The sequence below is a fragment of the Scomber japonicus genome, chromosome 7, assembly GCF_027409825.1.
Source record: "Scomber japonicus isolate fScoJap1 chromosome 7, fScoJap1.pri, whole genome shotgun sequence".
Taxonomy (NCBI): Eukaryota; Metazoa; Chordata; class Actinopteri; order Scombriformes; family Scombridae; genus Scomber; species Scomber japonicus.
This window is the reverse complement of record NC_070584.1, coordinates 24623610-24649476: the sequence shown is the minus strand read 5'-3', so window position 1 is coordinate 24649476 and position 25867 is coordinate 24623610. Positions and strand designations below refer to the sequence as shown.

At 40.5% G+C, this 25867-nt stretch overlaps 2 protein-coding genes across 2 annotated transcripts in view; one reads left to right on the top strand and one right to left on the bottom strand.

Annotated features, from left to right (window-relative positions):
- Window positions 1–10243, top strand: part of hmcn1 (hemicentin 1) — a 78363-nt gene extending 68120 nt beyond the window's left edge. The window contains exons 82-107 of the mRNA XM_053322600.1: window positions 47–237; window positions 417–630; window positions 899–1033; window positions 1165–1355; window positions 1517–1598; window positions 1713–1982; window positions 2128–2298; window positions 2398–2568; window positions 2738–2908; window positions 3056–3230; window positions 3398–3564; window positions 3936–4106; window positions 4225–4371; window positions 4477–4614; window positions 4744–4865; window positions 4996–5233; window positions 5454–5516; window positions 5708–5827; window positions 5945–6079; window positions 6159–6272; window positions 6415–6540; window positions 6648–6776; window positions 7976–8341; window positions 8547–8666; window positions 8796–8922; window positions 9121–10243. Of these exons, the coding sequence (XP_053178575.1) occupies window positions 47–237; window positions 417–630; window positions 899–1033; window positions 1165–1355; window positions 1517–1598; window positions 1713–1982; window positions 2128–2298; window positions 2398–2568; window positions 2738–2908; window positions 3056–3230; window positions 3398–3564; window positions 3936–4106; window positions 4225–4371; window positions 4477–4614; window positions 4744–4865; window positions 4996–5233; window positions 5454–5516; window positions 5708–5827; window positions 5945–6079; window positions 6159–6272; window positions 6415–6540; window positions 6648–6776; window positions 7976–8341; window positions 8547–8666; window positions 8796–8922; window positions 9121–9487 (4421 nt within the window). The 3' untranslated portion in view covers window positions 9488–10243. The remainder of the gene's footprint in view (window positions 1–46; window positions 238–416; window positions 631–898; window positions 1034–1164; window positions 1356–1516; window positions 1599–1712; window positions 1983–2127; window positions 2299–2397; window positions 2569–2737; window positions 2909–3055; window positions 3231–3397; window positions 3565–3935; window positions 4107–4224; window positions 4372–4476; window positions 4615–4743; window positions 4866–4995; window positions 5234–5453; window positions 5517–5707; window positions 5828–5944; window positions 6080–6158; window positions 6273–6414; window positions 6541–6647; window positions 6777–7975; window positions 8342–8546; window positions 8667–8795; window positions 8923–9120) is intronic.
- A 169-nt stretch (window positions 10244–10412) lies between these two features.
- Window positions 10413–15972, bottom strand: arpc5b (actin related protein 2/3 complex, subunit 5B). The gene is made up of 4 exons (XM_053322643.1): window positions 15727–15972; window positions 13550–13622; window positions 13186–13362; window positions 10413–12511 (listed from the first exon to the last, which is right to left on the bottom strand). The coding sequence occupies exons 1-4, from the start codon at window positions 15864–15866 to the stop codon at window positions 12449–12451; spliced, it is 453 nt and encodes a 150-aa protein (XP_053178618.1). The 5' UTR covers window positions 15867–15972; the 3' UTR covers window positions 10413–12448.
- Between the last annotated feature and the right edge of the window lie 9895 nt (window positions 15973–25867).

Here is a 25867-nt window from a genome sequence, read left to right as displayed (position 1 = left end):
TTAGCGCAACCTTAACCTTCACTGCCGTCCTTCTTTACTTCTGCAGTCCCTCCCTCAATACGTGGCACAGAACAGGATGTAGCAGTGGTGGAAAACAGTCAAGCCCAGCTGGTGTGTGTGGCAGACGGTGTCCCTCAACCAACCCTGTCCTGGGAGAAGGATGGTAATCATCTCAGTGAAAGCACAGGGGAGTACACCATCCTGCCCTCTGGGGAGCTGGTTATTGATATTGCTCAGGTGAGAAGCAGACAGGGTAAACAACAGATTATATGTTGGTTTCTTAATGTCTTCAGATTGCTGTTTTGTTAACTTACTGTTTTATCTTAGTTACTTACTATGTAACCTTTTTTTGCATGCTCTTTTTCTCTTATTCCTCTCCCCTTTCCTCATCTCCCTTCCCCTTCCCTCTGTACCAGCTGGATGACGCAGGCAGTTACACTTGCGTTGCCACTAATGCAGTAGGGCAGGACAGTCAGACAGTGATGCTGTCTGTTCATACGCACCCTGTCTTCACTGAGCTGCTTGGAGATGTGGCCCTCAACAAGGGGGAGCGCCTCTTGCTGACCTGTGGGGTCAGTGGCATCCCCCCACCCAAGATCACATGGGCCTTCAACAACAACATTATCCCAGGTATGGAAACATTAGAAAAGATAAGAATTATAATTTATATGAAAGAGTATTCAATCAGGAAATGAAACATAGCACAAAATCCACATCAGTCAGCTTTTCTGTCCATTTATTTTTTATGCAGCTATATGCCATATTTTAGAATAAAGTAATATAGTAATGGTTTCACATGAGGAACAAGAACATGAATCAATGATACATTTAAACTGATTTCACTGACTGATTTTCACTTGTATTTTTTTCTTCTTGTCTTCTATCATTGACGCTGTAGTGCACTACGATCATATGAACGGCCACAGTGAGCTGGTAATAGAGAGAGTCAGTAAAGACGATTCTGGCACCTACACCTGTGTGGCAGAGAACAGCATAGGAACCATCAAGTCACTGGGCTTTGTTTATGTGAAAGGTAAAACACATTACTATGAAGCTATTTGACTCAACTTCATTTCACATTTTCAATTGAATCTCAATCAAGACATGTTTCTGTAACATCAAGGCAAACGTTTCTCATTTCCTATCTTCTCTGTGTATCTCCAGAGCCTCCTATCATTGATGGGGACCTCCACTCCAACCGTATTGAACCTCTGGGTGGAAATGCCATCCTGAATTGTGAGGTTCGGGGAGACCCCCTGCCCACCATCCAGTGGAGCAAAAGTGGAATAAACATCCACATCAGCAACCGCATCCGTCAACTGGACAACGGCTCTCTGGCTATTTATGGCACAGTGGTAGGAAAGCATATAAGACTTACTGTTGTATACTCCTATACTGTGTATGGTGTTTAAGTCTGGGAGCTGTTGTGGTTCAGTGACTTTGTGGATATCAAGTTAACAGAGCTTTTTTTGTTTTTACCATTATGATAAGTGTGTTTTTATTTAATCTTACATAGAGTGAAGATGCAGGCAGCTACATGTGTGTGGCAACAAATGACGCTGGGGTGGTGGAAAGAAGTGTCACACTTACCTTGCAGAGTAAGTGCCTGTGTCAAATCTAAAGTATTTAGTACCAAATCTACATTAACACTGTAAACAAATTGTGAGAGCTATGAGAGCTTCAGATCACATGGCTCTGGTCTCTTCTTCCAGGTGCACCCTCCATTGTAATAGAGCCAGTGAATACAGTGGTGGATGCCGGCACCACAGTAGTGCTCAACTGCCAGGCGGAGGGGGAACCTACTCCTGTCATAGAGTGGTCCCGCCAAGGACGTCCTCTGCTGGGCAACGACCACTTCTCAACCTTGTCAAACAGCTCCCTCAGGGTCAGCAGTGCTCAGAAGGAGGACACAGCTGAATATGAATGTGTGGCCAGAAACCTGCTTGGATCCGTGCTGGTCAGAGTAACTCTCACTGTACGAGGTGAGCTGATCATTGTGGGGATTTTTTGCTGTAACATATATTTCTTTCTTCTCTCTTCTCCTCAGTAAAGGAAAAAGAAAGCAAAAGTAAAAGTCATCCCCTTCGGTCAACATACTGTGTTTATATGCATGTATTTGTTTTTCAGTTCATGGGGGATACTCAGAGTGGGCGGAGTGGGGTCCTTGCAGTGTGTCCTGTGGTGTTGGTTCCCAGAAGAGGCTGAGGCAGTGTAACAGTCCTCTACCTGCCAATGGAGGGCGCCACTGTGTAGGATCAGACATAGAGACGCGCAATTGTTGGGGAAAGCCTTGTCCAGGTGAGAGATTGATTCTACATGTGCTGTCAGTGCTTGTAAAGAAGATTGTGTACAAACCATTTAAACTGTACTAAGATCTGTGGCTTTTTCCATCTACAGTGGATGGTAACTGGTCAGAGTGGTCTCTCTGGGAAGAATGTTCACGTACCTGCGGTCAAGGAAACAGAACCAGGGTCCGGACCTGCACTAATCCTCCAGCTCAGCATGGAGGCAGACCGTGTGAGGGGAAGGCAGTGGAGGTCATCATGTGCAGTGTCCGACCTTGTCCAGGTGAGCAAACACATTTATTTTCTCTAAATGCAGCGCCAGACCGTCCTTTGTATGAAAAGGTGATATGAGGAGGTGCAGCGGGCAGACATAAGTTTCTAATCTCTATTCATGGATGTGCCAATCTAAATGTATGCCTATATGTATTGACTTTCTGTTTATACTCCTGCAGTGGCAGGTAACTGGGGATCTTGGCTACCATGGACCCCATGCAGTGAGACCTGTGGTAAGGGTATGCAGTCCAGAATCCGGCTGTGCAACAACCCCCCTCCAGCATTTGATGGGCCGCAGTGTGAGGGCACAGACACCCAAACACAAGTGTGCAAGGAGAGACCTTGTCCTGGTGAGGTTTCAGTGATTTCTGAGATATTTCTGAGAGGGAGAGTCGCTGCTTTTAAGCTCAGTAGGAGAAACAAAGATTATATGTCAAAATATTTCAGGTTTCACTGAACACTACACCTTCTGTTTCTCCTTTTCTTGTGCTCACCAGTGGATGGAAAGTGGTCATCATGGGTCAGCTGGGGAGCTTGCAGCGTTTCCTGTGGAGGTGGGACAAGACAGAGGACACGCCTCTGTGCGAGTCCCAGTCCACAGCATGGTGGCAGGCAGTGTGAAGGCAACGACGTGCACATTGATTTCTGTAACAGTGACCCCTGCCCCAGTGAGTTATGTGTTACACTTTCCAAATTAAACTGAACACTGAGAGGCTTGTTAAAGCTGTTAAGCTTGTTAAAGATTTTTTTACTTTACAGCAAGAACATTATTTTCTTTTATATATTTATCGCTATTCCTTTTCTTTATTTGACATTTTGTCTTTCTTTCTGTCAGTCAGCGGGAACTGGGGTCCATGGAGTAGCTGGGGCAGCTGCAGCAAGACATGTAACGGAGGTCAGATGAGACGTTACAGGACGTGTGACAATCCCAGACCTGCCAATGGTGGGAGACAATGTATGGGTACAGATACACAGATACAGAGATGCAGCACAGCCTATTGTCCAGGTGAGTCACATCAGGGTCAGGGGTCAGGGGTCAACAAGTCTCAGGGTTGAGATGCACCTTCATGGGTTAAAAAATTGTGTTTGAAATAGAGTAACTATAAATATCTTGATAAACAGTTTTCAAACATTCTGGGATTTAAGGAAGACCTTGTACAGTATGTGATACATTTCTAAGTGTTCAAGGTAATGAACATAATGAACTACTTTGTCCACAAAGATGAAAGAAAACAAATATTCTTTTCAACAGAAGGGGAAAACAAATGGGATCTGTGTTATTTGGTTTTGATGAAAAAGTGGTACAACATTTGTTTTTCATAATTCTCATAGTTCAAAGTGACTAAATGTTTAAATTAAATGAATGTATCATTGCAGTTGAGGGTAACTGGGGATCATGGCAGCCGTGGGGAGAATGCTCTGCTTCCTGTGGGGGTGGACAGAGGACACGTGTCCGACTCTGTAATAGCCCGTCTCCTAGTAGCGGTGGCCGGCCGTGTCCAGGAGACTCCTCCCAGCTGTCCAGGTGTAACTCTCAAGCCTGCCCAGGTAAGATGTGTGTGTGTGTGTGTGTGTGTGTGTGTGTGTGTGTGTCCGTGCATGGGTGTGTGTTGTGCATACACTAAGAAGACTAAAAGCACTCTTGAATACCTTCTTCCTTTGTCAGGTGGACCACAGAAGGCACGAGGTAGCATCATTGGGAACATCAATGATATGGAATTTGGCATCGCCATACTCAATGCCACCATTACTGACAGCAAGTCTGGCACCAAAGTCATCAAGGCTTTTATTAGTAACGTACCAAGGACATTAGGTCAGTTTGCCAGACATTTTTTCCATAGCTTCTACTTTTTCTTCCATTTGTACACATAAGTTGATATTTTGAACTCAGTAAGACTCATAAAAAAATTCATTCAAGGCCCTGCAATGAGGAAGCTCATTTCCATCCTGAACCCCATCTACTGGACCACGGCACAAGAAGTAGGAGAGGCAGTAAACGGATACACGTTAACAGGAGGCATCTTCAGGCGAGAGACACAGGTGGAGTTTGCCACAGGTAAGAAGGGACAGGCCTGGGTGTGTCTGTATGGTTGTTACCCATATCCTTACCTAATGATTGTTAATGTAGATAATGTCAGTATTTGGATATCTGACAACTATCTGTGATGAATCTGGATGTCATTAGGTGAGATCTTGAGGATGACCCACATCGCCAGGGGCCTGGACTCAGATGGAGCGTTGTTATTAGACATTGTAGTGAACGGACACATCCTGCAGCTGCCCTCACATTCTGACCTCAGCATCAAGGTACAGAAATAAGCACTGTAGATGATTAGATTGTAGCATTTTAGATATGCTACAATGATTTACATTTACACAAGATAAAATATTACAAAGTTCTTTAAAAACTGCCTCACATGTACTGTGTACATTTCAGGACTACACAGAGGACTACATCCAGACAGGCCCAGGCCAGCTGTATGCTTTGTCCACTCGCATGTTCACCATCGACAGGGAGAGTGTGCCCTACTCCTGGAACCACACCATCTCCTACGACCTGGCCAAGGGCAAGATGCCGTACCTGGTAGAGATGCTACATGCCACAGCCATCAGTGCTCAATACCACCCCCTGGAGGAGGTGTTGGAGTATAGCATCCAAGCTAGTATCTCCAAGGGTAAGAATACTGGCCTCTAAAAAGGCCTAAATGTAGGAATATTTTTACTATTGGTGAGGGATGGGCTGAAGCAAGCTACTGGCTTAGTAACACTGTATTTTCCGTCTTTTCTGGTGCTCAGCTGTCTAATAAATCAACTCGATCTGATTTCCTTTTCTATGCATGTTTCTGTCATAAAAAGTTATTCTAATTAAAAGATTACATTTTTACATGCTTCCAGGTGATCGTAGTAACCAGTGTCCTCGCGGCTTCACTTTGGTGTCCGCTGGGCCCTACTGTGCAGGTAATGATTATTACTATGCTGCTCCTGGTATAATGCGTCAACTATGGATAGTTAATAGTAATGAAACATTTAACTGAAAAGGTGCATTTCAAGATAACCACTGTAGGCTATTTAAAAGCACTCAATACGTAGCAGAGCTTACTTGCTATAGGCTTCAGTGATATTTTTAACATGTTGTTTATATGCTGCAGATGAGAATGAGTGTGAGGTTGGGAACCCCTGTTCTCATGCCTGTCACAATGCCATGGGCACCTACTACTGCTCTTGTCCCCGAGGCCTTACTATCTCAGCTGACGGCAGGACCTGTCAGGGTATGTAAGACACACATATCAAGAGAAGTTTAAAAAAGCACAGTTGTTCTGTATCAATGATATTAGCATTGCTATCACAGCCTCAGTTTTCTAATTCAGTGTTCTCCATTTTCTTAGACATTGATGAGTGTTCACTCGGTGGGAACGTGTGCCGTGATGGACAGGACTGTGAGAACACTATTGGCTCATACCGATGTGTTATGCGGTGTGGCCGCGGCTTCAGGAGAACAGTTGATGGTCACAGTTGCACAGGTACATCAACAAGCTTGGATTTGTGAAATAATTTGCTTTGATCTGCAACTTTTTACAACTCTCTTCCTTTGTTGCTCAGATGTAAACGAGTGCCAGGAGTCCAATCCATGCAATCAACACTGTCTCAACACTATTGGTAGTTATCGCTGTGCCTGTGAGCCAGGCTTTCAACTCAGAAACCGACGCTGTATAGGTGAGACAATATAATAACAGTTACTATTTTTGAGCTACAATACATTCATAATTTCATTTCTTTAATCAGTAACATCACATGCTCTCACCTAAAACTATTTGTTGGGATGTGACCTCTTCTTTTCTCCCTGATGTCATCCCAGATATAAATGAATGCAGACAGCGGGTTTGTCGATCAGATCAGCAGTGTAAAAATACCCGAGGAGGTTACACCTGTATTGACCTGTGCCCCAATGGTATGACCAAAGGTGCCAATGGTACATGTGTAGGTCAGTACTCACCATCATATTGCATCTCTTAAATGAAAAATACTATATTAAAAACCAGTACAGACATTTTAGTTTTGCAGTCTGACTTTACACTTTACATTCTGCAGATATCGATGAGTGCAGAGATGGCACCCATCAGTGCAGATACAACCAGATCTGTGAGAATACCAGAGGCAGCTACCACTGTACCTGTCCACGTGGCTACCGATCTCAGGGAGTGGGACGTCCCTGTGTTGGTACGTACATACTTTATGTCTCTTACACCCTGTCACTTTCTCATTAGCAATATGCACAACATTATGACATACAGAGGGTGTTATTTGCAATCATTAGACAGGTGATACCTCTAGTTTCTAGTGTGTAATTCTGATAAGATGATGATATTTATCTAAGCATACAGTATGTTATATTAATATTTGAAAGCTTTTTGGCCTGCTCTGTGCTTACACTTCCCTTCAGCTTTCTTACTTTTGCCAGCATACTTCTCTCTCTTTGTGTCAGTGACTCACTGCTGTAAAAACTCAAATAATCATCTGCAATGTTGTTCAGACATCATATTCTGTCTCTGCTTGCTTATGTTACTAAAATGCTGCAATAAAAACTGACTAACTTATAACATTTAAATGCAAAGACTCTTCTTTTTGCAGAGATGCACTGCATGGTATCAGGTTCTTTTAACGTCTCTTTGTCTACACTGTCAGATAGGAGTAAGAGAAAGGGTAAGAAAGGACTACAGAGGAAGGGAAACTGAAAATAAATGGTTCTTCCTTTGACACATCGACCATAAAAAAGACCAGCACCATCACCTCACATCTGTCATTCTGTTTCCTTTCATTCTCTTCCATTTCTGTCGTTTCAAACTGTTACGTTCATGTGTTGATCTGGCTTTGTAATGGCATACATTCATGGTTCTGCCTGTGACATCATTAACATTGGACGCTGATCTCTGTCTTTGTGAAAAACTGTACAGTGTTCGAATCTGTCATGAATTGGGTTTTGTACCTGATATCAAATATGAATTGTATTTGATATCATTACGTGAACTAGATCCTGAATTTAATATTTCACTCATTTGACGTCATTCAAACTGGCATTTCTATTTGATATGAGAATAAATAATCTCATTCAAAACAGACAAATGTGCTTATAGTCTCAATACATTTGTGTCTTAGGGACATGAAAATGTATTGTTGTACATTGGGGTAATTGTCATATCCCCTTTTTCCCCCTCATCCTCATCTCCCTCCTCTATTTTCATGGCCCGCACCTCCTCATGTCTTTCATTTATATACCTCTCCTTATTTCATCCATTCAACCATCACCTATTTTCTTTTCTGCATTATTGTTGCACTTTTCTTTCCTTTCTTCCTTCTTCTCTATCACTCTGTCGTTCTGTCTTTTTCCTGGTGCTGGTCTTTCTTTGTGCTGAGGGCAGATATAAATGAGTGTGAGCGGGTCCCTCAGCCCTGTGCCCACCAGTGCGTCAACAGTCCTGGCAGCTTCAAGTGCACCTGCCCGCCGGGGCACCACCTGCTGGGTGATGGCAAATCCTGTGCTGGGCTGGAGCGGTTGCCCAGTTATGAGAGTTACTCATACGGCTACCGATCATCACAGTCCTCTCCTCAGCGCAACTACCAGCACCTCTACCACAACTTGGCCTCTCAGAGCTACAACTCCTACACCGGCACTACACGGGTGCGCAACAGGAGCCGTAGCCGCAGAGGGGCCAGCTTACATTCTTCACAGCGGGGCTTCCCCACTTGTCAGGATGGGTTTGTGTCCAGGGGTGGCCGCTGCTTAGGTAACTATGGGGGACAGGCAGGGTTGAGTGAGGGAGAGGAAAGCTGCTAGCTGAGAAACTATCTCTCCTGAAGACAGTATGTCACTGCTGCTTGAATATAGACTGTGAAAACTACTAATTGGTAACTTAAGGATGCATTGTTTATGTTCTCTTATTTTCTGTCATTCTGTGGTGGTTTGTGTGTTTACATGTGTGACACGAACAGATATCAATGAGTGTGAGGTGAGGGATGCCTGTCAACATGAGTGTATGAACACACCAGGGAGCCACAGGTGTCTCTGTCCTGCTGGTTACCGCCTCATGGCCAACGGCAAGACCTGCCAAGGTGAGAAACTCTTGAGTAGGATCCTGCATCTATTCATCCATCATCATTTATTTTGCTGATTTTAAAACCTGAACTACTACTGATTTCTCTGATGTCCAAGTTGTGATAAATTGTTTGCTGTATCTACAGATATAGACGAGTGTCTGGAACAGAACATCCAGTGTGGAGCCAACCGAATGTGCTTCAACATGAGAGGAAGTTACCAGTGCATTGACACACCATGTCCACCGAACTACCAGAGAGACCCGGCCACAGGGTAAATGTTAGCTGGCAGCACCTCCCTCCAACCACATCAAATCTCCTCCCTTATTTGATACGCTTTTGGCTTTGTTGATTTAACTAATGTATGTTTATTAAGGGGGGTTATTGCAACCAGGAGTATTTTCTTTGCATTTACTCTATTATCTACAGCATTTCTCAGCTTCAGTCCTCTAAAATCTGCTGTCTGTTGCAGGTTCTGCCTAAAAAACTGCCCACCAAATGACCTGGAGTGTGCACTGAGCCCTTACGCCTTGGAGTACAAGCTGCTGTCTCTTCCCTTTGGAATCGCAGCGAACCAGGACCTCATCAGGCTGGTGGCCTACACACAGGATGGAGTGATGCACCCTAGAACCAGTTTCCTAGTGGTGGACGAGGATGTCACGTTACCTTTTGCCCTGAGAGATGAGAACCTGAAGGGAGTGCTGTTCACAACACAGGCGCTACGAGAGCCCCGCACATACCGCATGAAGGTCCGAGCCCTCTCCTACAGTGAAGACGGAGGCATTGAGTATCAGACTACCTTCATCGTTTACATCGCTGTCTCTGCCTACCCCTACTGAGAGCACTTTAAATGACATGAGACAGAAGGTGCAGGGATAAATTGTGTCCTCCACATGTGGCACCAATGAGATCAATGAGTGAGTGGGTGTTGGTTGGAAAAGCAGCCACATCAGTAAATAGACTGGAAAAAAAAGACTTGTTCAGAGTGTGTGAGAGAGGCCAGTGAGTGCTTATAGCACTGGAGACAGAAGTAAGTAGATTTAAAGTGGATGCAGCACAGGCCACTGGGAAACCTGACAGAAAAACTGGCTATTTATTGGCTAAAATTCCTGGAATCTTTACTTAAGTTTGTCAGGACTCTTGTTATTCAAATACTTGATATTTTGTCTTGTCATTTTCTCCATCCTATCAGATTTATTTATATCAGCAAGATTTGACTCCTTAAGCTGAAACCTCCACTGAAGACTCAGAAAGTAGGCTTCAACCTAACTCTTACCAACACTAAAACAAATCTTAGCTAGTCGTTTATTTACATCTACCTATTTTTAACTTATTGGGAAGTGCTTGAACGTGGAAAATGGGCAATTCCCACCTTTTGTTTAGCCCTCGTGTAATCGGTCACCGAAGTAGAATTGTGACTGTGCAGATATGGCGCTCCTTTTGGCGTTAGAAAAACTTGACTGTCACATGTACATCCTCAGGTAGTGGCCCATCATATACACGCGTGCATCAGATTGAAACCCTGGATGTTGTTACACTGATTACATCATCAATGTGCCATATCGCTCCATCCAATAGTTGATACCAAGATGTATTTTATTTTTATGACTTGTACATAAGTGGTTTTTTCTCATAATGTATTGCTATACTGTACTTATTTTATCCTTTTTGTAATAAAAATGTAATAACATATACAATGAAAATAAGCTGAATGTCAATAATATGTCACTCAATCAAGACAAGAAATTCATCACAAAGTTATGATCAGCATTTATACCATTTATTTATTTTGTCAAAAAAGCATAACATAAAAAAGGAATATTTGAGTAAGGCAGTTTTGTACATCAGTTTAGTACGTTCCCTGGTCTTCTTGCCATCGGCCAGAAGAGCATCTCTGACTAGAAATACATGTAGCAAGAGGAAAAATCAAACCACTCTTCTTTTTGTTCTCATGTAAATCTAGCAGTTACTGCATTAGAAAAGGTATCTAATGTCTGGATGCATCATCAATGATGACAATATTTAAACATGACAAACCCATGTCTAAATACAAACTGGTGGAAACTGTGATAATGCTTTTGTGTTTTTATGAAAAGCACCATCCCTTAAGAAACTCCACCTTCACTCAGTGCTTGATTGGAAATTAGCAAAAACAAAACATTATGGTGGAAGTGAATTCCTTGTATCACTATCTCTACATAAGAAGCAAAGCTATGGTTGCTTATTTTCAAAAAAGCAACTTTTTGAACTGCAACATTTTGCTTTTATGTTCATTTATACTGAATATTGTAAAAACTCCACAACTTTGTCTGTAAGTCATCACTAGTACACAAGGGCAACTAAATTATCTACATTAGTCCCATGAAAGCAAAATAATTAATTTGGCAACAGACATAATCCACCTCATAAGGCAGACAGGTATGGGAATTACAGATGTATGTTGTAATAACTGTATATCTTTCTACTGCAAGACAATACAAAATGTGTAGGATTCATTTTAAATACATAAATTTAACCTCAGATTCATTACAAAAATGATTCCCCCTCCCCCCCAGAAGAGACACCAAACGTACAAAAGACAGGTATGAAATGCTTAAGAGAAGAAGTGGGATCATGCAAACAATATATTTTATAATCCACTGATAGTCCCTCTCCATTTACAAATACACCAAATATTTAGTATCTAATCTTGGTCTCTTCTGCAAAGCAAGCATGCTTATTTTGTCAAACCAAAAATCATGATTACTATAAAACAATAACGTAAAACAAAGAGGAAAATAGTTAATCCTTGATTATTTTTCTGTTAAATAACAAAATAAGAAAAACAATCTGAGAAAGGACTCTCAGCGTGTCATTTTACTGAAAGTACAGAGAGAGAAAAATGCAGCTCCTATAAACAGTACCAGCAGAGCCACATAATGCCCTGTGCAGCAGAGGAGGGTGCATGAGAAAGTCCAAGACAGACAGACATAAACAGGATGTGAGGAAATAGTAAAGTGGGATTAATATGAGTGGTAGTGGAGCTGCATCGTGGGTCATAATCCTTAACTCGGGCAGCAGGCAGCGTGAAAGGATGGATGGATGGATGGATGAAAAACAATACCACCACCCCTCCTCCTCCTCCACCTCCCGCTCCCTGGGGTGAATATCAACCCCCATTAGTAAATCCAGCACCCTCCATCTGTGACTGTGCTTTTCAGGAGACTCCCACTGTTAAAGTGTTATCAGGAGAGGCAATGATAGGATTTACTGAGAGAGAATCAGACTTTTTTTTTCTATCAGGAAGCCTCAACTAAGCACACATCAGCAGAGAAAACTAAAGAGAGGTGGAAAACAAATATTGAGAGTTTTCCTGAGAGAAACAAAGCTGAAATCAGTGTTATAGTGAATTCTAAACATCATGCCTGTGATTCAACACGAGTTTGAGTGAAACTGTTGTTCATACGAGCTGTAGGTACTGTGTATAGCATGAGCACATACTGTATGGTAAAAACATAGATCAGGGAAGCAGCACAGATGCATACGGTGTGACGTTGTCTGTAGCACCCTGTGAGGAATACAATTTAGTAGGCTTAGATCATGCATGGAAAGAAACAAGAAACTCATTTTTTTTAACCTTATGTGACCCGGATTAGATTTTTTTTTTTTTAGTCTAGCGTTAAAAGCAACGGGATCTCCTTGGGTTAAAAATCTAGTGTTCCTTTTTCTTCCCTCTGCGATTTGTTAGATCACATGTAAAGTGCAGTGCACCCCCTGTATCTGTCAGCGATGTGGAGTGAACTGCTCCTCCGCTCTTCGTTTTAAACCGTCTTCCTTGCTGTAAGTACCCTGACGATGCTGCCCACTCCTCCAGCTGCAAGTGCCTGAGGACACAGAGGAGAAATAATGTCAGGTTGCTTTTTTTAGGACTGAAGATAAGTCTCAGTGAAACTCTAGCTGCTCGTTCTGTATTCAGAGTTATGGCATCTTTTAAGGCTCTGACATCTGCGGCCACAACCTTTTAAAAGACCTATTGTATTATTTAACAACAACAACTCACTTTCCTTTGACAAATTGGCACTGAATACATTTCTAAAGACAAATCTAACAGAAAAAAAAACATCTCACACATAAGATTGAGCCGCTTTGCATTTCTAACATCTTTAAAAAACTATACAATTGTGTAATTAACAGGGAGAGAGTTAGGAGCACATAGCAACACCATCCTAAAAGAGCTATAATGATTGATCGAATGACAGAAAATCTATGAGCAATTATATTAATAATCTGTAGTTTCAGTCATTTTTCAAGCAAAAAGTTCCAGCTTCCCAAATGTCTGCTTTCCTTGTTATATATGTCAGTACTTTAAATATCTTTACATTTTAAGCCCTTACTCAGACAAACAAAAAAACTGAAAACTTTAAATGTGGCCTCTGAGAAATTGTGAACAATCATAAGTTACAGCTCTACATCCTAGACTCGAGCTTAGTTACAAGGTTTGAATCCTGCTCGTCGCCATAGTAATGTCATCCATCTACCTACTCATCTTAGTATCTACCTTTTCATGCCACTGCAGGAGGACGGCGCTGCTGTTTTCCGACGGCCTCTCGAAGCCTTTGTAGATGTATTTCATCAGCAGGTCGACGCCGTTCTTGTCGAGGGACTGCACCCCTTTCTCTATGTCACTGCTCTTGAAGGCGCTGAGTACCTTCAGCACCAGACTCTCTGCACGGTCCTAAAGAGTCATGGAAAACATCTTAATCTCTGTCCACATCTGAGATTTTCAGCGATTCAAATAATAAACATATTAATGAAATTGTGGTTTAGTCTAATTATCAGGAAAACTAATAATTACCAAATGTATTAATGACTTGAACTGTCTCAGAACGTAAGCTGCATTCGACAGAGAAATCCAAACCTACCTTGACGTTCTGGTTCTTTGTGTTGATTGGTGGGTTCTTCAGTACTGCATGTAAAGCCTCCATGAGATTTCCTGTGCATGGAAGGTTAAGGATGCAACACAGCAAAGCAAAGCAAAACCCATGATCACAGTCTTTTGAAAACACTGAACATTGACATAAACCCTAAATATGATTTGAGAAAAGATCTCAGTCACAATTCTCTTTGTTAATTAATATACATTTCTGACCAGATGATTTTCTACATGTGCCAAAATAAGATCCAGATCTGGTTCATTTTGGTCCTGACATATAATATGCTATTTAAATAAAATGACTGCTTTAAAGGATAGTTTATTTTCCAAATCTGGCATAAAATATCTAGTTGGACATCTATTTTTAGGTTTATGAAGGGTTTATGTTTTATCAACTATTCTCATATTTAAAACAAAAAACAAAACAAAACAAAAAAACACATGGCCATAAGCACTTTGTAAAGTTATTGCCCTTAACAGCTATACTCATCTTTATAATCTCCTGTCAAAACTGATTGTGAAGAGATCCCTTCTTGATGCAGTATGAGTAAAAGAGAAGAAGAACAAAATCCAGTCCTTCCTCTGTACAAAAATATATTCAGCAAATTCAGCAAATATAGCCTGAAGCTTCAGCAGTGTAAGTTACATAAACAAGAGCTTTTAGCACAAAAACAAATCCCTCTTTGTGCCTCCCCCAGACACACTTTCCTTACTGAACTACAGTTTTGGGTTAGTGGCACAATAATTACACCAACCAATACCTCTTTGAATGTCCATAAGTACATGTCAACCACGTGAACATTGTTTTAGGACAGACCAGAAAAATGTGAATCAATACCCAGCAGTGGAAGACATACTCTTATTTGAGTAAAAGTACCAAAACAGCAGTGTAAATGAAAAAGTACATTAGTATTAGCAGCAAAATGTACTTCAAGCATTAAAGTAAAAGTACTAATCTTTAATCCTCTGACTGATATATTATTATCGCTATGACCTCATTAGATTATTAATAGTGAAGCATCAGTGTTAGAGCAGCATGTTATAGTTGTAGCTGCTGGAGGTGGCCAGTTTGAACTACTTCTATATACAGTCAACTGATTTAGTCTAGTTTAGTAGTTTCCAATCTAGAGGCTGGAGCCCCCAACGGGTCACCAGACAATTATGAGAGGTTGTTTGATGCTTACTGGGATATATGAAAGTCAGGTTTTGAACTTTTTCTCTAAACTTTGATTTTTACTGAAATATTGGATCATTTAGTGAAATGAAACCATGTGAGAAGTTTAGCAGGAAAAATCACTGTTTGGTTACCAACTCAGACATCTGAAATGTGACCCTGACTACACATTGATGTCAGAAACCAAAAAGGTTGGAAGCCACTGGTTTCATCTTTAACAATGTGTTGTACTTTAAAAGCTTGTTAAATATCTATTGTGTACACTAAATATGTGGAATAGAAAGTACAATTCTTCCCTCTGAAATGTAGTGGAGTGGAAGTAAGTTGGAAATACTCAAAGTGCAAAGTACCTCAAAACTGTACTTAGGTAATAGTACTTAGTTACTTTCCAGCACAGTCAGCTGCTCACTTCTGCATTGTAACATGAGGTGGGAGGTTCCTGACTCACTAAATGAGGAAGTGCTGCATTTTCATGCCTTATAAGGCCTACAAGCCTAAAACTTAAAAGCTCAGCTGGCTGCTGACTTTGCAGCAACACTTGTAACAACACAGCAAAAGCAACTCTGCAGACACTTAAACCACAAGTTAAATCTCTGCAATACAGTGACAACAGAAACTCTGCAGCACTCGTCATCTTACAGTGGTACACTACAAAACTCTGCACGATCAATCAAAGCTATTTCATTCAATTTCTCAACTCATTATGGGATAACTTGTGGTTATATAAATGTTAAGTAGCTTGCATTGACTATAGGTAGACAGTGTTCTCTGTTTGGGGTAGAAATCCCAGGAATGTGACTGTCAGGCAAGTCTGGACAGTGACTGGCCTACATGCAAAATGCCCATTCATACATTCATACAGTTCACAGCAGCAAACACATACAGGAGATGTCTTTAAAAGATTACACAGCAGCACTGGAAACACACAACTCTGCAACATGCGGCTGTTTTCTGTAGCAGATTTTTGGCTAGCTGATCATGTGAAAGGATATTGTCTGATGAGGGAGTCCACCTCTGCCTCGTCGGGACCCAGCTGGTTTTCTCCTCCGTCCTCCTCGTCCACAAATTTGTTCTCGTCGTACTCGTCCACGTCCACTCGCCTGAAGCGGGCGGACACTGTGTTCTTCGACATTTCGCTTTTATATTCGGACCGAAAACGACAAAAGTTCAAGCTAAAGCCAGGCCTCTTTTTTTCCCGTTACAGTGCTTTTTTTCTCCCCTTAGGAACGGCGGCTGTCTGTCTGTCAGCAGGCTGGCAGCTTCCTGACTTCCTCCCTTTTCCTCTGTGTGGTTTTGGTTTCCGTGTGCACTTCATCGCCGCCTGGCGGCTGAAATATGAAGTGTCTGTACTTCACATCTGAGCCACTAGAGGGCGATCACACATAAGAAATATGGCCACTGTTTTTCATTACTTACCCCAACCACCACAAGACAAACTTTATTAATTTATTTAACTCTTACATACTGTTCAGGGTCAAATTTGACCATTTTTACATTTGAAAGTAAATACACTACAAATACTTCTAACTTTTAGTCTGAAAAACATCGAGGTGCAGCTGATACATATTATTTTTGAGAGTTTGTGACCTACATTTATACAAAAATGTAATTAAAAAATATTGCATTCTTCACATTGAATATAGTTCATGTTTTTTTCTCCATAAATGAGAAGTGTAAAAACTGAATAATAACCTCCCAGCTCACTGAAAGCGCCATTACGGATTAATCTCACTTATCTGTGACTGATGATGTGCTCGTGAATGATTTGTTGTGCTGCAATTTGATAGACTAATTATGAGGCAATACTGTGAAGAGTCAGAATATGAACAGTATATGAGGGGTAACTGTTCATTTATATTTTCTGTAAAATTCACCTACCCTTTGGTCTAAATGTCAATGTTCTAAATGTAGGCCTACCAAACTGCAGATAAAATGGCAGACATAGACGCAGACATTTAGTCAACTGACTCTTGTAAAGACTTACATATAATAAGTAAAACTGACAAGTCTTTGGAAAGTTGCCAGTTCTTTTAAATTTGTCATTTAATGTTTTAAATCAATCTGTTGTCAGAATCAAATTAATTCAGCTTTCTCCATCTGATACTTCACGGGGAATAAACACACGAAGAAGACGAACGTCCGTAGCAAATGTCACGAGTCAGTTGCAGAGACAGAGGTAAAGATGTCTGCGTGTATGTCCACCATTTTGTCTGCAGCTTGGTCTTTCTCCTAAATGTTGGATCACAGTCTTTAAAAGGGTCAACGTGTAATTTCTTTATTATTTTTTTTTATTTTTTTAATGTTTCCATTTTGTATTATCTTTAACTCTTTAACTATTTGTCTCTATTAAATGTATTATTATTTTCTACACTGCCATAGGAGATAAGATAAGATGAGATCAGATAAGATAAGATATTCCTTTATTAGTCCCACAATGGGGATATTTACATTATTGCAGCAGCAAAGTATATAAGTATAGGTATGTAAAAATAATATTTCATCCCTTCTATTTCAATTGATCTTTTTTGTTATATAAACTGTCATTTTAGTCTAAAAATATTAGGAGTCTGTATTTTATAGCTGCAGTATATAGTTATTACAAAAAATTAGCCAGAAAATTTGAACAGTACAACTTCCAGGTCCCTCCTTCTTCTCTCCACTGCACTGCAGCCCTGCCTTCAAAGCCCTTCCCCAAAGGGCATCCAGCTGTGCACACTGCATGCAAATGAGGCTCGTAATCACAAAACAGAGGGGGCAGGGCTGCAGCATAGCAGAGAGGAAGAAGGAGGGACCTAGAAGTTGTACTTGTTCAAATTTTCTTTTTTTACTGAATTTTTGTTTGCATGTTTATATTTCCCGTAATAATATATAATGTACTTTATTTCTGTATTTTCAACAGTTTCACTCAATTCAAATTTCATAAGACACCACATCCATAACTGACACTGCATGTGTAGGATGGTCTGATACATTTTGATAAATGACATGTTTGCTCATCTGAAAATTGCAGCTGCTGATATTTTGAATATTTTTTCTTACTGTATTATTAATATGATCCAGAGATGGGAAGTAATGAAGTATTTGTATTTCGTTACTGTACTTAAGTAGATTTTCCAGGTATCTGTACTTTAATTGAGAATGTATTTTTCTGACGACTTTTTACATTTACTCCCTACATTTGAAAACAAATATCTGTATTTTCTACTCCTCACATTGCCAAAACACGCTTGTTACGTTCAAGACATGATGTTCTCCGTTGCCTCCAGTGATATCAGCTAGCAACAACAACTACAAATAAGCGCGGGTCTGGTGTCGCATAGAGTGACGTAGCGTAGAGATGTCGAGAGACGTCACGGACAGTCAAATTCGATATGAGTGTTTGGAGCTGTTCAGACTCAGACACATCTGTCCAAATGAGATTTGAAACTACCTCCCAAAGGTGGTTTCAATCTGGTTTACAAAAATCAGATCTCATGTGATTTATGACTGCCATTAGGTTCCAATCTAGATGGGCTAAAAATCGGATTTTGGCTTGCAGTGTAAACGCAGCCTAAGTCATCTGGAAGTCTAGTCTTTTGATAAGCAAAGACAGTTTAGTAATTAGAAGAAACAATGCAAACTTCAAACAATGTAGAAAAAGATATGTTTGGTTTTTCAATGCAAGCACCTGTACTTAGACGTGCAGAATGGACCTCATTCACTAATATGTGTGTAGAAATGTTCTTACTCTCCGCCAAAAATAAGTGTTGCGCAAAATCACAGCTGGATTCATGACATGTGCACTGGCTAATTTAGTTCTCAGCACCATAGATTATGTGCTCAGCACCGTGCAAATGATAGTGAATCAGATCCGCTTTCTGCAATCAGGAAATGCCACGCCCACGCCCTTTATTTTCACTAAATAAAGAGGTGTGTCATGAGGAGAGCACTGTACTGAACAGAGAAGAGAGTTATCAGAGTTTATCCCGAAAGGTAAAAATCTGAAGAATTTCACGACAGCAGAAATTGAAATAACTTTTCTGTAGCGTGTCCTCTGGAGTGGTGATGTTAAAAATAACAACAAAAAACGAATCCTGGGCTACAATAACTGAGGCGGGGAATGCGGTGCCCCCTGGGGTTCAGACGGTGGCACAAGTTTTAAAAAAAGTTGATGTCAAAACACAAATGGCAGACCAGAAAAAAACGGAAACAGTGTGTGTGTGTGTGTGTGTGTGTGTCATTTGCTTCAAAAAAAAAATTAAGATAAACCTACAAGGAAAAATGAATTTTTTCACAAATGTTTTCCTTATATATTTTGTAATAAGGCATTTTAACTTAGCATCATTAAAGATGCTGCATTAAGGGTAGAGAACTGCAGCCATGCCGTCCTTTGTGCGTAGGCAAGTTCTAAATTCAATTAAATTGATGAATCCCAGATTTGTGCGTCAAACGTGCGTGTGCACAGTTCAAGCACAGATCGTAGGCACTGTTTGTGAATGAGTTTTCCTCTGCCTTCTGAAAAAAATCTGCTAAAAAAGCATATCCATGAAGCCTTATAATAATCCAGACAGTTTATGTTGATGCAAATAACTCTTTCAAGTTTCAAAGTAGTTTTCAGCAGTGTTTTTGACCAGCAATTAATCCGTGGAGTAACTATCTTTCTCATGCCAAATTGTCAACATTTTGGCAGTAAGGACAACAACCAGACACTGATTATACTGTTAAATTGAAAGTCTAGATATAATCCCCACTATGTTAATCCTTTATTTCAACACTTTGTCTCTTTGAGTTCAAAATTGCTTTTTCAAGACACACTCGACAAGAGAAAACATACACAATATAAAAATGTAAAACAAACAGTAGCATTAATAACAGGTTTTAAGTTTTCAGATTAGATAATAGACTATGATGCACAATGCAGGAAGAGCAGATAGCAGCTTCCTGCCACAGACTAAAGTGTAAGTGTGTGGCAACCTTAATTCACTTTGGAAGACTCCCGACTCAGATGCTACTATACTAGTGATGAAACTTAGGCTTTATCTTCTGAAATCCAAAAAGACGATCCACAAAACCTGTATGGTTGTGTGTGTGTGTGTGTGTGTGTGTGTGTGTGTGTGTGTGTGTGTGTGTGTGTGTGTGTGTGTGTGTGTGTGTGTGTGTGTGTGTGTGTGTGTGTTTGTGTGGGTGTGTGCTGATTCACTCTTTCTACCCATTTCATTGCTGTGGTGGAAGTATTTATTTTACCAGCATGCTAATGAGTGGCTAGCGGTCATTCCCGAGACCACCACGTCAGTTCTGTGATGTCAGAGTCCCCCTGCGTCACATAAAAAAAGTGGGTTTTCCTACCGGCAGGATGTAAAACAAACTTTCCATGCTGCACATAATGAGTTTTATATAAATCAAAAAGACAATTTAGCATAAACACAAAGATACTCCTCTGCTTATCACATAAGTAAGTTTGAGTGCCTTGCAATGTTTTTATTCACAAATTCTGGCTGGGAATTCTGTGGTGTTGCTGTGGGCAACAGACATGCAATTCAATGATGTCGGTTTTGACCAATAGAAACTCTCCTGAGCCGGCCAACAAGTTCACAATACACATGCCTTTTCTGGGAAGCAGAGAAAGCAGGACACACCTATATGTCACTGATGCCTTTTTTGTTAGAAGTGGAAATTTTAATTTTGCTTATCTGCCAACTCTGGCCCTTTTCCCCTGAAGGAGAAAGGATAACACTGGCTAATGTATTTCCCATCACGAACCTCCCATTCCTGCTGACAGTCAGACACAAACACAGACACAGACACACACAGACACCATATCTGACCCAGGAAGACAGTTATGGTTTCAGAAGTGTGAGAAACATTTGCTCACTATTACGAGACTTCTACACTGTCTACATAAATGTGCAAGAAGCTGAATAACACAACCAGAATGGCCAGATTGTAGGATTGTGAAACAGAGGAGTCTCATTCACCCCGACCCCTCCCAACACCCCCATCACCACCATTACGCACACACACACACACACACATAGACCTGCTCTCCTGTAGACAGGTAATACTCACTCATGCAAACCCATTCCATTTCCTTCGTACCCTCTAAGTCTTTCCTCCACTCCCTCTCTTTCACACATACACACACACACTGTTGCGTGCATTGGTCATATCCTCATTGCGGGCTTTGTGGAGCGCCCCAACCCGTCTGTGCTATGTGAATGACTCAGCACATCAAAAGGTGAGCGTACAGGCACATACATGACCTTCACGTGAATGTGCAAATTAACAAGCCCTGGAGAATTTCAACATGGAGGCCATTTCCCCTCCAGTACAGCACATGCTGAGATAGACAGACTCTGCAAAGGAGATGAAAAATGGAAAGGCTTTCAAAAACTGTCTGCTGTGTCTGCGAGGCAGCGCAGCTCTACAGCTTTCAATGCCAGAGCAAATGTGCAGGGCAATGGGCCAGGTGCTTCCGTGCCAGAGAATAGGACTAACACCAAAGCAAAGTGTCCTAAGCACATAATTATTACTCTCACATGATGAGAATATTGCTCTTGGATGATGCTTTAATTGGGGAATGTAATGATTTAGTACATGCCGCGTTGGAGCAGGTCTTCAGGCTGGGAGAGACTGTGGGTGGTTTTATCCTATTGGGAGGTAAAAATGGTTGTAATGTGATGTTTTGTAACATCACATTCAAGATAGCCAGAGAATGTTTGGCTAGCTTGACCCTCAAGTTATCCAGATGGTGCTGAGTTTTATTACAGTGACGTGAATGTTTTTGGCTTTGAGATTTCGTGAATAATGTATCAGTCATCATGAGACTTTTTATGAGGTAAGCTGGAAATTATTATTAGCACAACACTGACAATAAAAGATAGAAAGTGATATCCATATTGTTCAGAATGCGTCATATACAGTTCATGTAAAGGGTAAATTTACTAAAATGACATCACTCAATTAGGCCTACTTCTAGTGATATTTCACTATGCAGATAGTTGTGGCTTTATTTGTCCAAGTTTTGAGATATCTGTGTCTGATAAGCATGTATGGGCTCCCCAAATATCATAAACCAGGACAACCGCTCAGGTCCATTATCATCAGCATCAACTCAGCTACTTATAACACTGCCAAACACACATCTACCAGCATTCTCCCCTTGATGGTAAAATTCCTCACCATATTCAAAACTCTGTGCACTTTGTCAGCAACGTTCAAGAATTGAAATTGGACCAAGATGAAACCGTGTGACCTCAATGTTGACATGCATCCCAACTATGGAAGTGGAAACCACAATGACTGCTACATTTAAAAAGTAAAAAAAACACCCATAAAAACAGAACCAACCTCAGCTCAGATCAGATTTGCAAACAGCTGGACCTCTGTCTGAACACCATAAATTTCCAGTACAGCAGGGAGTTAACAGACAAAAGCATGCCTGTGCCATGGTCTCATCAGTATCTCCAATTGTGGTAATCCTCTACATGGAAGAAGTAGAAAGCAAAGCCACAAACCCATTCAGAGGAACACCACTGAGCCACTGGTTTAGATATATGGATGACACATGGGGCACAATTAAGGAAGTGTGAGCCTTTACAGAACACATTAACTCAGTGGACAATACATCAAACTGGACTGTGCACTATACATTGAAGAGGAGAGGAGCCTGAACATTGGAGTATAGACCAAACCCATACTTGCTCTTTGACTACACCACTCACTGGAGCATAAGCTAGGAGTAATCAGAACCCTGCACCACCAAGCTAATAACATACCAAAAAGTGCCCAGTCTCAAGAGAAGGAGCACAAATACCTGAAGGATGCACTTAAAGCTTGTGGATGCCCAATCTGGACCTTTGAGAAAACAGCCACATTGCAGTGGCTGAAGAAAAAAATTAGGCAAGAAAAAGAAATGCAAGATCGAGTACCTTGGAAACCATAGAAAGAAAAGCAATCTAGTGTATGCAGTCCAATGCAGTGAGAAATACACAGACTTGTATATGGAAACTAAAAAAACATTAAACAAACACATCGACACAGAAGGGCCAACCTCTCAGGTCAAGACTTAGCAGTTTACCTGAAAGATTAGGGACACTCTTTCAAAGACAACATACATATTTTAGATAGGGAGCACAGGTGGTTTCAAAGAGGAGTGAAGGAGGCTTTCTACGTCAAAGTAGAGAGTCTACAACACCACTTATCCCCCACCTGCAATGTTGTCCTTTCAGTCCTTCCCAAGAAACTTAACAGCCATTTACATTTGGCCTCATTGACTTCTACTCGTAATGACTGAGAATGACTGAGAATCTGTACAGACATCAGTGTAATCCGTGAGCACCCCAACAGTCCCATTGACTTTTTAAGCACTTTGCATATTGTTGTGCTACTTTTTTGTTGTTCATGGCTTTCATGGTGTTTGTTATGCATTTGTGGTTAAGCAACTGTAGCTCAAGAGGTAAAGCAAGTTGTCCACTAATCTGAAGGTGGGTGGTTTGATCCCTGGCTCCTCCAGTCAGCATGTTGAGGTGTCTTTGGGCAGGGTTGGGAAGGTTATGTAGGTTACAGATTACTAGTTACCTAGTTACCCTATTTAAAATGTAATAAGTAATGTAACCATTTCAATTACTTAATCAAAGTAATGTGAATTATTACATTTGGTAATGTTACACCATTTAAGACCACGTCATGATTTATTTACAAAATATTAAAAAATATATTTTTGCCTTCCATTGTAGCTTCTCCCATTGGTGTATGAATGTGTGTGTGGATGAATGAATGTTGGGCATGTATTACACACAAAGTGCTTTGAGTGGTTGATAAAACTAGAAATGTGGTTTATTCATATGTCTACTTCCAGTTATTTCTTGCTTTAATAAAGACATATATTTTAAAAAGCTTCTGTCTAGCATTCTTTCCTGTACCTAGTCAGCTACTTTTTGTCATGGCCTGATTGTCCAGCCTCACTTTTAAGTTGCTTTGGATAAAAGCATCCGTAAATGAAAAAATGTAACGTAAAAACACTAAAGCAGTAAACATAGAGTACAACTGTAAGCATCTAAGTAAGCATGCACAAGTATTTGGTCATGAGTAATACTTACATTTACAAAGCAGTTCAGATATTTCATAGAAACAAAAATGTCAGTCTCATGGTGGTGCTAGAAGAAATGTCAAGTATGTTTCATGACTGTACAAAATTTGAAAGCAATCCAAACGTTTTGTCTGGTGGACCAACGACTGACCAACAGACAGAGTGAAATCATCACACCCTAAAGTCTGGTCACTGGTATTTACATAAAAAACTTTCAAACATGATTATTTCAAAAGTTTAGAGTGTGATGAATAACACAACTTTGTTTGCACATATGATTTTTTTTTAAATTTAATGAATGAAATATTATCATTCATTATATGTCCTGACTAAAAACTGTATGAAGTGATCACAATGACAATTAAGCAATAGGTTCATGTCATTAAATGGTACACTTTAAATGCAGTACAGTTGATTTTTACTGTTTTATTGTTTATTGATAGTGATTGTGTTCAAAATCAATCAGTCAATAAATCTCAAATCAACAACGTATCATTTGAAGTTAAAATATTCTCACCATGCTAACTTTAAGGCAAGATGAAGTTACTAAAAAATGGGAGTTGATTTTTCCAGGTATTCATTCGACAGTGTTAAGAGATAACATTTCTTGGCGCAGAATAAATCCCATGAAATTGATATGATAAGCCAGGAGGACAAGCTCTGGAATTTCACTCCTCTCCTTTGCGTCCTGATACAGTTCAACATGCTAAAAAGCATAATGCTCATTTATATTACCACGTGTTTAACCCTGATCATCCTCAACAACAGGAAACAGAATATGCAGGAGCTGTGAACCTACACTGTTTTTCTTCAACCACTGTGTTATTTCATGGGGGTTCTCCTTGAGTGTCAAATATTTGAACAGAAAACATTACACAGAAGATAAGATATCTGTCTTTTATTTACTTCTTTTTACAATGCACATCAGCTATAAAACAAAGAATTAATGATCACAGCAGTATTCACCATTATTCCCTAGAGCTTTAGAATCTAAACATCTGTAAACATTGTCAAAGATCATAAAAATACAAATAGAAAAAAATAGAAACAAAAATGCTAAAACTCTTAAATGATTTCTCAATTAATCGACCTAATGCTATAAAGAAAAAAGAAAAAGTGTAAGAAGTGTCAAAAATGGCCGCTGCTTGTTTTGTTGTACACAAAATATGAAAAATATTATAGAAGAACCATACCACAGTCATATCCATCTATTAATCTACATATAAGGCTACAGCAAACAGCTGGTTAGCTTAGCTTAGCATAAAGACTGGAAACAGGTTAGCATGTCCAAAGGTAACAAAATCCGCCTAAAAGCACTTTTAAATGTCACTAACATGTTTTATCTTATCTCAAACAGTTCAGGTGTTGTATGTTGGAGTTGTATATTGTTCTCGCTCAGCAAGAAAGTGGATTTTTCCAAAATGTATTGAACTATTTATTTATAAAAATGTAAAAAACTGACACAACCCAATTGCTAAGAAGGAAATCAATGGAAAGCACATGTTGCAAAGGTCTGTTGACCAACCATGAATCCCTGCAGGAAGTCTACAAAACACTTTCTTTTCAGTTTTCTCCTTTTTTTTCCCAAACCAGTGGGGCTGACGTATGAGCATATAGGGGTTGGAAGTGCTTCAGTGTAAAATTCCACTGCTCTCTGTGCAGCCTTTGGGCCCCTGCAGGTATAGGTGTAGTGTGTCAGATTCCAGGCCTCCGCTTCTGCAGGTGTAGGTGTAGTGTGTAAAATTCCACTGAGTGCCGCTGAGAGCCACTGTTTTTAGCTGCAAGTGGGTCTCATAATCACACTCGCCACTCTACCCAGCCTGTCTTTTCTCTGACTTAAGCTCCCATTCAGCACATGAGGGAGTTTGAGGAATCTTGCATCGAGCTGGGTTGTGGGAGGAGGAAATGGCCCGAGAAAAACAAACTGTGTCGGTATCTAAAAGGCAACCTGAAACAACACGGTCAGGAAAATAAACACGCCTTCATCCCGATGGAGAGAGAGAAACAGAAAGAGAGAAGGAGAGTAGCGGGGGCTGTTTCCATGGTATCAAGTTTTGTTTTTCCAA